Genomic DNA, 11,083 nt, shown 5'->3' with positions numbered 1-11,083 from the left:
ATATATATATATATATATATATATATATATATATATATATACACACACACTTTTTATTCCTGTTATACAGATAAGAAAATTGAGCTCCAAGAGATGAAGAATCAGCCCAGGTGGACATTCAAATCATGTGTTCTTTCCAGTCCTTGCTCTCTCCCCAAAATACCAGGCTACTCCCCTTCTCTCTTTTCTCAGGTTTTACTCCAATGCAAAGGTGTCCTTCCAGCAAACTTCAAGATACATAGCTAGTTATCCTTTAAATGGAAAAGACCTTTTCCGCCAATTGAGTCTCTTTTTTTTTTCTCTCTGGGAAACTGAGGAGGAGTTGTGAACTATCATCCCATTCATTATTCATTCATTTAACAAAGGTTTACTGAGCACCTACTGTCAGACAATGTTCTCCATACTGTGGATACAATAGTAAATAAGATAGACAACACTGCCCTCTCAAAGGTTAAATTCCAGTCACTTTGCAGCATTAGAAGATAAGGTTTTGAGAGGTTAAGGGGCTTGTCAAAGTCACTCAGTAATTCTGTGGCACAATTAAGACTGAAGTCCAAATCTACATGACTTCCGGCACAAAGTCATGACCTTTCTCTCATCTGCCTCTGGTTTTGTCCACCCACGGTCAGTCTCTGTCCTGCAGGATGACCTCAGAGAACTTCACATGGGCCGGGGGTGCACCTGCTGAATTCATCCTCCTGGGTATCACCGATCGCTGGGACCTACGCATTACCCTCTTCCTGATTTTCCTGCCTGTTTACCTCGTGAGCCTGCTGGGGAACATGGGCACGGTGCTGCTGATCTGTGTGGATGTCCGGCTCCACACACCTATGTACTTCTTCCTGGCCAACCTCTCTCTGCTGGATGCCTGCTATTCCTCAGCCATCGGCCCCAAGATGCTAGTTGACCTGCTGCTGCCCCGTGCCACCATGCCTTATGCAGCCTGTGCCCTCCAGATGTTTGTCTTCTCAGGGCTGGCCGATGCCGAGTGCTGCCTGCTGGCAGCCATGGCCTATGACCGCTACGTGGCCATTGGAAACCCTCTTCTCTATACAACGGCCATGTCACGGCATCTATGTCTGGCCTTGCTGGGAGCATCAGGCCTGGGCGGAACAGTGAGCGCCTTTGTCCACACAACCTTCACCTTCCGTCTGAGCTTCTGCCGCTCCCGTGAGGTGAACAGCTTCTTCTGCGATATCCCTCCTCTGCTGGCTATCTCCTGCAGTGACACGAGCCTCAATGAGCTCCTCCTCTTTGCCGTCTGCGGCTTCATCCAGATGGCCACAGGGCTGGCCATTGTTGCGTCCTATGGCCTCATCACTGGGGCGGTGATCCGCATGCGCTCAGCCGAGGGCCGCCAAAAAGCAGCCTCGACTTGTGGCTCCCACCTCACGGCTGTGGCTATGCTCTACGGGACACTCATTTTCATGTACCTGCGTCCCAGCTCCAGCTACGCCCTGGACACAGACAAGATGGCATCTCTGTTCTACACCCTGGTCATTCCAGCCCTCAACCCGCTCATCTACAGCCTCCGCAACAAAGAGGTGAAGGAGGCCCTCCGAAGGACCTGGAGCCGATTCTGCTGTCCTGCACGGGTACACCCACGACAGGTCTGGGGGGTGTGGTTAGGTCCCTGGCACCGTGGATAAATATGGATGTTCCTCTGGCTTGTGGCTTTGGCATTGTTCAAAGGACTACCAAGGGGGAGGAAGGCGAGAATATATGGAGGCAGAAAGGGCGTGACCTAGAACTAGAGCAAAGATCAAGTTAATGTTGCCACACAGCTTCCTTAACTTCACCCATGTTCAATAAATGTTCCGACATGTTACCCAGCGAAGTGACATAGGCTTATAGGTTGATCCCCAGAAACACTAGGTTGGAGCACTACTGGCTCGAAACATTCCTAGACTCTTGTACTTTTAAGGATCTCTGGTGGGGCAGTGAGTGGTTGAGGCATTTGGCTGTTAACCAAAAGGTCGGTGGTTCAAACCCACCAGCTGTTTCATGGAAGAACGATGAGGCAATCTGCTTCTGTAAAGATTTACAGCCTTGGAAAGCCCATGGAGGTCACTGAGTCAGAATCGACTCGGTGGCAATAAGTTGGTGAGAGTTTGTACTATCAGGGCTCTTCTTGGCTGCTCCTGTCTTATGCGGGCCAGAGAAAGTCTGTGCCTGCTCTCCTTGACCTCACACCAGGAGAGCATCTTCAGAACCTGCTTGTGCCAAAGAATGGGACTGAATCTGATGAGACAAACACCTTTCCCTTTTATAGCCCAGAGAAATAGCCAACATAAACTCATTCCTAAAATCCCAACAGTCTGCTTAAGATTTAGTCAAGGTTAGATTAGTACAGGCATAGGATATAGCTTAGGAAAGAGTCAGAATTATGGTTATGGTTAGGAGAGAGTTAGGATTAGAGTTCAGGTTACAGCTAAGACTAGAGTTAGGACTAGTTTAGAGCCAGGATTAGGTTTAGAATTAAGAAGCAATCAAGCAAATTTAGGATTGAATGAAATTATGTAAATTTTAAGATTTGGATTGGTTTTAATAAGTAGTAAATTTGGGGTAAATTTAGGGATGAGTCAGAATTTAGATAAACCTGGACTCATCTTAAAAATATTAGAAATATTAGAAATATTTTTGGGTTAATATTAGAGTGCAAAACTAATTAATATTAGAATTCAGGTTTCATTTTTATTGCTAGAGAAAAGTTCAATTAGAGTTTAGTTTCAATTAGAGCACTGCTAGATTAAGTAAAGTTGATATGTGGATAATGTTTATGTGTTTAAGTCACAATCTAGTTATTATACTTAGGCTAGGATCTGACTAGATAAGAATTAGGCTGTAAATCTTTACAGAAAAAAAAAAAAATTGAGAACCCCTTCTCCCATCACAAGTTTTTATAATCTTTTCCCAGTTCCCCCTTTCCTCTTACCTCCTATCAGCATAACTCACATGCTGTGACAGGAGTTGGAGGCATTAAAAGACTATGAATTGCCCAAAGAGTTGGCAATTAAAAGACTATGAATGTGAGGTTTGCCCCCCAATTCAATCTCTCCCATTCTCCTACACTTCCTGCAAGAAGGCTTTGGGCAACAGCTGAGGGGCAGGACAGTTGGCCCCAGAAGCTAGTCCTCTAAATCCTGGACTCTCCTGCCCTTGGCCCTGGTCACTCTATTTGGGATTCAGGAGTCAGCCAAATGCCTCTCTCTGGAGCTCATAAGACAGGGGTTGAGGAGCAGCAGCTTCACTGCTGATGCAAGCATGGGGCTCCTGAGTGTCCCTCCTACCTGAGACAAATTAGTCCCCAGGGTTGGAGGCAGTATCAACCATCCCTTCTGTAATCAAACTGGGCCCCAGAGAGGAAGGATAACAAATCCCAGAGCTGAGCTGCCTCCACCCCAGAGATGAGGGCCAAGGGAGGGGTTGCCTCTGGAGAGAAGTTAAGATGCTTCCAAAGTCCCACACCCAATAACTGGCCAATAATTCCCTCCTCAGGCCCTCTAGTAACAGGATATACCTGGCCCCCTGCTGCTGTGCCCTCCAGTGATGTGGAGAGGCCAGAGGGTACATTTTGGGGGTAAAGGCCCAGGCTGGAGAGTGTGCAGATCTGTCTTCATGTGTGTGACTGTTTGCATTACTCAAACATGTAAGTATGAGAGCATGTGTGTTTCATTTGAGGCTGTCATTGTGCATCACTATCACTGCATGACAGTACCATTGTTGGAGGGACAGTGTGGTTGTGGATATGCCCTTCTATAGTAGGCCATCTCTGCTGTGAACCATGATGATCTTTTTGAGTGTAGCTGAGTACAGGAAGGTGTGAAGCTGTGGGATCCTGAGACTGTGCATGAGGATGTGAATATGTGATCAATGATATGATTGGGTTTGACTGGGTGTGCATGAAAAGCCACCTCATCTTATAGTAGGCAGTCAATGAAAGCGTGAATGTGCATGATGGTCACAGTAGTCGTGCATGGCGATGTGTGCCTCCATCAACAGGAATATGTGAATACTTGTTACTTTCTGGCCTCAGTGCAGTGTATGACTGCATTTGACCCTGTATTTATGTGCACAGTTATCTGGGTCTGTGGGTCTCTGTGGTTATGCCTGTCTGTGTACCTACCTAGGTGTGAATGTATGTGCTAGGTCCACATTTCTGTATATGATTGATGTGTGTTTGCAGAGACTATCTTGAACTGCACTTACCTGCATACCTGCACTTGTGTGTTTGTGATTACATATGAGTGTTTCTACAGCTTGGTAAATTTGAATGTTTACTGGGACCAACTTAGACATGGGTAAGAACTGGTTCAGTTTCCAAAAGCCATTTTAGAAACAAGCTTTACCCTCTACCTACCCACTTATCCTGATTCTCTTCCACTCCTGGAAGGTGGGACATGATGGGAGTAGAGCAAAGATGCTCTACAGGGAACCAAAGCCAAAAGAATCTTCTTAACCAACTGAGGAAAAAATGAAAAACACTAGGGTAGGGAGGTCCTTCACTTGAGTTTATATTATTTTTCATAGAGAATGACAAAGAAAGAAATTAGGAGGTCATTACCCTGCAAGGATAGTCTCAGCACAGTCCACAGCACAGCTCCTGAACCCGTTTCCTAAAACTCCTTCCCTTTTAAGACCTTGTCTTGGATCATTGTCCAAGATTTCTGAAACGGGCTTCATACATGAAAAAATGAAGGCATTGAAATAATTAGTGTCTGTCCTTAAGAGTCAAATTTTTGTGCCTTTGGCAAGTGTGTCTATCTATCCACATGACTTTCTCACAAAGGAATGTACATTTTCTTGGTGCTCATGGTTTGATTTCATGAGAGAAGATTACTGGAGATACGGGGGATCACCCAGATTCTTTCGTTCCATTTATTGTTTGTTGCTTAAAATCACAAAGTATCAAACTTGGAAATGGTCTTGAACTTCCTTTTTTTTATAGATGGGGAACCTAAGACCCAGAGAAGATAAAGGTTTGGAGAGAGAGGTAAAGTGGCTTGCCCATAGTGCAGACCAGTATTTAAATTCAGGCTTCTCTGACTACAAACCTGTGATTTTTTTTCATGGCCAAGAAGGCTTGAGCAATGTAGTTGCCCCTCACCCTTTTCCTTAGACACTAGAGAGATGACCCGTCGGTAGAAAGGAACCCCTGGGCATCCAGGCAATGAACCACCTAGCTATGGATGCTGCCAACGAGTCTTCAGAGGGAGCCCCATTTATCCTATTGGGTCTGACAACAAGTCATGGGCAGCGGTGGCCTCTCTTTGTGCTGTTCTTGGTCTTGTATGTGGCAGGCATCCTGGGAAATGGACTCATTGTGGCTGCCATCCGGGCCAGTCTAGCCCTTCATGCACCCATGTACTTTCTGCTGGCCCATCTGTCATTTGCTGACCTCTGCTTTACCTCCATCACTGTGCCTAAGATGTTGGCCAACTTGTTGGCCCATGACCGCTCAATCTCTCTGGCTGGTTGCCTGACCCAAATGTACTTCTTCTTTGCCCTTGGTGTAACTGATAGCTGCCTCCTGGCTGCCATGGCCTATGACCGCTATGTGGCCATCCAGCATCCCCTCCACTATGCCACAAGGATGTCTCGGACTGTGTGCACAGCCATGGTGGGAACTGCATGGCTGGTATCCCACATCCACTCCCTCCTGCACATTCTGCTCATGGCCCGCCTGTCCTTCTGTGCCTCTCACCAAGTGCCCCACTTCTTCTGTGACCACCAGCCTCTATTAAGGCTCTCATGTTCTGACACCCGTCATATTCAGTTGCTCATCTTCACCGAGGGTGCTGCAGTGGTGGTCACTCCCTTCTTGCTCATTCTCGCCTCCTATGGGGCCATCACAACTGCTATCATCCAACTGCCCTCAGCCTCTGGGAGGCTCCGGGCTGTGTCCACTTGTGGCTCCCACCTGGCAGTGGTGAGCCTCTTCTATGGGACAGTCATTGCAGTCTACTTCCAGCCCACATCCCGATATGAGGCAGAGCAGGGTCGTGTGGCCACCGTCATGTACACTGTAGTCACCCCCATGTTGAACCCTGTAATCTACAGCCTCCGAAATCATGATGTACAGGGGGCACTCCGAGCCCTGTTCACTGGGCGACGGATCTTGGCTAGTGAATCCTGAGGGCTGGACTCCATCAAAGACAGATTTTGCATCATCCACAGTGATAATTCCTGAATGTGATCATCTGGTTTGTGCTTTTTTAAAAAATAAAAAATCATCATAATAAAGCTACCATTTTCTGAGCATCTAATATGAAGCAGGTAAGGCATCTGGATGCTAACCAGAAGGCCAGCAGTTCAAACCCACCTAACACTCTGCATGAGAAAGATGAGCCAATGAGCCAATATACTTCTGTAAAGATTTACAGCCTTGGAAATCCAATGGGGGTCACTAGGAGTCAGAATTGACTCAATGGCAGTGGGTTTTAACATGAAGGAGATCCTTGCCTAATCTTATTCTATTGTCACAACAACCTTTGAAGCAGACAGTATGCTCTTATTCTTCAGAAGAGGAAACTGGAGCTTAAAGAGAAGACATGGCTTTCCTGAGTTCACACAGTTCTTAGATGAAAAACCTGGGCTTTTTCTCCCGCATGAGGCCCTTTTCTGACAATCCCTCCCAGACATTTAGAGTATTTCACCATTTTCTTAAGACTTAAGGAGGAGTCCCTGGGTAGCACAAACTCCTATCTAAAAAACTGGCTGTTAGAACCCACCCAGAGGTGTCTCAGAAGAGAGCCTTGACACTCTACCTCTGACAGTCACAGACTTGAAAACCCTATGGAGTAGTTCGACTCTGCACACGTGGGGTCACCATCAGTCAGAATCGGCTCGATTCTAACCACACAAGGACGGAAGGGAGAGAGCCCGGTGATCTACTTCCTAAAATCAGCTAACAAAAACTCTACGGGTCACAACAGTTTGTGTGGGTCGCCATGAGTCGGAGGCCAACTGGATGGCAGCCAATAACAACAACGAAGGACTTAGAGTTGTGTGGGAGGGCATCATTCCCAGGACTCGCTTAGTGAGGAGTGGCACTTGACTTCTCATCAATTTGCCGCGCATTCTCAAATAAAGTACCATTTATTCCTCGGCTGTCTGGGACAGGAGTAAAAGCTCACATGCCCTTGCATGAAGGGCTGACTTACTCTGGACACCCGAGATGAATAAGTGATTATATTTTTATGCTAGCAATCATGTAGATGCAGTCTCTTTTTCTTATTTTTTGTTCTCGTATTTGCTTGCTATGATGACACCTACTCAACTACACCTTGTATTTTTTCTTTTTTTAATATACTTTTTTTTACAGAACAAAATTTGTTTTACATTCAAAAGTTTGTGTACATTTGATTTCATGCCCTGACTACCATCGCCGACCATAGTGCACTCTCCCTCTCCCATCCCTGTGACCACCTCCTCCCTGTGCCCTTCTTAACTATGCACTCGTGTCTGTCCAGCTTTCCCTCTCTGTGAATGCTGCCCCTCTGGTGCCCCATGGCTGACTGCTCTAAGGGGTGTATCTCCCTAGAGTAGGTGGGTGCATCGCCCTAACGTAGGTATTCTGCATGTAGGTTTTTCTGCTGTTAGGCTGAGAACCAATCCTTGGGAATGAGTCCAGTTCTAGGCCTGAAGGGTAACCCAGAGCCATAGTCTTGGGGATTCCACCAGGCTCCATCCAAACAGTAATTCTGGTCATTTTTGGGTTTTTTCATTTTGCTCCACATTTTTCCTCCCACTCTATTCCAGGATCTCCAGTTTTGATCCCTTCTCGAGTGGTTGGCATTGTCCACCATGCGTTCTGTGGAAGGAGCAGCATGTCATGGACATTCACAGTTAAAAAAAAAAAAAAGGAAAGTAGAGCAAAAGGAAGAGGGCGTACACACCGGGGACAGACAGAAGAGTTAAGTTATCGGATGACAGTACTTCTCCTTTTACCCACAAAAAGATGTACCGATTGCCACTTTATGAGTAAGGAAACTTAGGCTCAAGGCTGACAAGCTAATTGGTAGCAGAGTCATGACAAACCCTTATGCTACTAGGAGAGCTCAGGTGTATTGTAACTGAGTCACATAGAACCCAGCCCCAGGCTTTGAGGTCTCAATGGAAGAACTTACAGGAAGAAATCTCAGACTTGGGAAGCTTTGGAGGTCTGAGATGCCCTCGTGATGTGCCTGAATTTTTACCAAACAGGTTTGTGAGGTGAGAGCTTTTACATCCATGTTTCTCTTAAAGAAATCCGTATCCTTTCTGCTTTCAGAGACAGGGAAGCTATAGCAGTACAAGAGCTGGGTCCCCACGAGCCTTCCAGCTCCTACGAACAAGCCTGGTCCCAGAACTGCTGAATTATGCTCATTTTTAAGATCTAAAAAGGACCTAATGGTCCTTAGTCCAATGATTTTCAACCTTTTTTTAAAAGCAGAAAAATCTTTTTTTCCCCCCCTAGTGAAATCTATAAGATCATAAACCCCACTAAACAAGTACCATCAGGTCAATATTGACTCATGGGGACCCCAGGTGCGTCAGAATAGAACTGTGCTTCATCATTTCCAATGGCTGTTTTTTCAGAGTAGATCACCAGGCCTTTCTTCCAAGGCACCTCTGGGTGGACTTGAACTCTCAACATTTCAGTTAGTGACCAAGTACATTAATCATTTTCATCACCCAGGGCCTCCAATATTATAAAACAGAAGCAGGGGTCAAAGCAGCACATCGTGAGTGAGGCCTTGAATCCACCTTTTCAGCCTCTCCTGGTGGATCTCCATTGCCCCACTCTATGAGGAGGGGTCCTGTTTAACCCAACCCCTTTATTTCATAAATTGGGAAACTGAGGCCCAGAGTGATTAAGGCTAAGGCTCCTAGCTTGGCCCACCGGAAGCCATTATCTCAGCCCTGACTCACCTCTTTAGACCATCCTTTCCTAGGCCCCCATCTCTCACCCTATTCCCAGGTTACTTGTTCATGCTGTTTCTTGCTGTGATGCTGGATCCTTGCTACACTATCAGCAGCTTGTCCCCTGCTCCACCACCCACATCCTCCCTCTGCCTTCCCTCAAGCTGCAAAAACATGATAGTCATGACGTTCATCAGCCACTCCATGTCGGTACCATTAGTCCTGTTTTACACCACAGAAATATAGAGACCAATTTCAAGCAAGTAAGGGACCTTGCCAGACTTGTCATTGTGTTCCTAGAACCTGGCACAAAGAACATTTGTAAGATATGCTGTTACCTTTTCTATGGTCTTATTCCAGGTAAGGAGAGAACAGCATGCTGGCATCAAGGGAATTGTCAGTGCTTCCTTCTTCTGGACCACCAATCCTACCGCAGTCATCTACTCAGATACATTACCAGCTTCTTGGAATACTGATCCATCCTTAGTAGTTTAAAGCTGTCATTTCCACATTGAGAATGAACAGGCTACATCACTACAGGGTGGTGAACTCTCACTGGTCTGCACTGTGCACAATTGTAGCACAGCCTAGCTTCTGCCCTTTGACCTCTGATCCCCAGCATCCTATCTCTGCCTCCACATGGTCCATATCTTGTACAACATGACCATCGCTAGCATCACAAATGCTTTCAGGTCTCATTTTTTCCTCCCAATGGCTCAGCCATTTAGAAATCCACATTTTGAATATGGGGAAACTGAGACTCAGAGAAGTGAGGAGGCTTGTCCAAGTCCATTCTACTAGTAGTCAGTTTAAGTCCCTGTGCAGTGTTCTTGGTGTAGTGCTCTTTACACAACACCATAAACTCACTCAAGTTAATAAATATTTATGACCATCTGCTATGTGCCAGACTATTTCCAGACACCCACTCAACTTATTTCCAGACACCCAGTAGGACAGGCAAGAAAAGAGAATGATGGGCACTCCCTGGCCATCTTCCTACCCCACGCCAACTAGACATGACTCCTTCTTTTATTTCACTATTGTTGCTAGCTGCCATTGAGTTAGTCCTTGACTCACAGCAACCCCATGCACAATGGAACAAAGTACTGCCTGGTCCTGCACCTTTCCCATGATTGGTCCAAGGATCATTGTGATCCATAGTTTTCATTGGTTGATTTTTGGAAGCAGATTGCCAGGCCTTTCTTATTAGTCTGCCTTAGTCTGGGAGCTCTGCTGAAACCTGCTCAGCATCAAAACCAAACCAGACTCACTGCTGTTGAGTTGATCTGACTCATAGTGACCCCTCCTTGGCATTCCGAGGTGGTATCTCTATCGTAGATTGCCCAACCTTTCTTCTGAGGAATGGCTGGTGGGTTTGCTAACCACCAGCCTTCTGGTTAGCAGTCAAATGCCTTAGGCACTATGCTACCAGAGCTCCTGTTCAGCATCATAGCAACCCACAAGCCTCCACTCACAAATGGGTGATGACGTACACAAAGTGTATTTGTTGGGCCAATCCAGGAAGCATGGATGGCAACTCACTGTCCTTGAGTCAATTCCAACTCATAGCAACCCCCACTGGGTTTCTGAGGCTATCATTCTTTATGAAAGTAAATTGCCCCATTTCATTCCACAGAGTGGCTGGTGGTTTTGAACCACTGAGCTTCTGGTTAGCAGCCAAATGCCTTATCTACTATGCCACCAGAGCTCCCTGAATGGAAGGCAAGTAGCCCTAAAAGATGATATTGATTTGGAAGCAAGAGGAAGAATGCTTCCTCTGTCCCCAGAAAGACTACTAAAGAGTTAGTAATCCACTGGGTCATTTTTACTAAGATATGTTGTTGTTTTGTGCCGTTCAGTTGGCCCCGACTCATAGCGACCCCTCTTTGGGTTCTGAGGCGATATTAGACTGGGTTGTCTAGAGAAACAAAAACCAGCAAAGCTTAGAGAGAGAGACAAATTTATCTTAGGAAAATGGCTCACACACGTATAGAAGCTGGCAAGTCCAAAGTTCCTGGATCGAGCTGGAGGTTTTCCTGTCTCCCGCAATTGCAGGGGCCGAGGAGCTCCAGGCTGGCAGGCAGTACACCGGCTGTTGACTCCAAGGAATGATGAATCCAAGATCTCCAGGCTGAACGGTGAACTGCTCACTCACAGACAGTTGTAGGCAACACAACAG

General features: G+C 46.3%; 2 protein-coding genes across 2 annotated transcripts; both read left to right on the top strand.

Annotated features, from left to right (window-relative positions):
- The first annotated feature begins 644 nt into the window (after window positions 1-644).
- Window positions 645-1,649, top strand: LOC103193495 (olfactory receptor 5C1). The gene has a single exon (XM_007936731.1). The coding sequence runs from the start codon at window positions 645-647 to the stop codon at window positions 1,647-1,649; it is 1,005 nt and encodes a 334-aa protein (XP_007934922.1).
- Window positions 1,650-5,185: 3,536 nt separating this feature from the next.
- LOC103193427 (olfactory receptor 1K1) lies at window positions 5,186-6,136 on the top strand. Its single transcript, XM_007936633.2, has one exon. The coding sequence runs from the start codon at window positions 5,186-5,188 to the stop codon at window positions 6,134-6,136; it is 951 nt and encodes a 316-aa protein (XP_007934824.2).
- The last annotated feature ends 4,947 nt before the right edge of the window (window positions 6,137-11,083 follow it).

Source organism: Orycteropus afer, unplaced genomic scaffold (genome assembly GCF_000298275.1).
Source record: "Orycteropus afer afer isolate SDZICR_OR568_19922 unplaced genomic scaffold, OryAfe1.0 scaffold00037, whole genome shotgun sequence".
In the NCBI taxonomy this organism is placed as follows: Eukaryota; Metazoa; Chordata; class Mammalia; order Tubulidentata; family Orycteropodidae; genus Orycteropus; species Orycteropus afer.
Note: the sequence above shows the minus strand (reverse complement) of the source record. Positions and strands in the feature narration are given on the sequence as shown.

What these genes read in the sequence shown, in the direction of transcription:
- LOC103193427 (XM_007936633.2), top strand. Translation starts at nt 5,186, where the DNA reads ATGGATGCTGCCAACGAGTCTTCAGAGGGAGCCCCATTTATCCTATTG.
- LOC103193495 (XM_007936731.1), top strand. Translation starts at nt 645, where the DNA reads ATGACCTCAGAGAACTTCACATGGGCCGGGGGTGCACCTGCTGAATTC.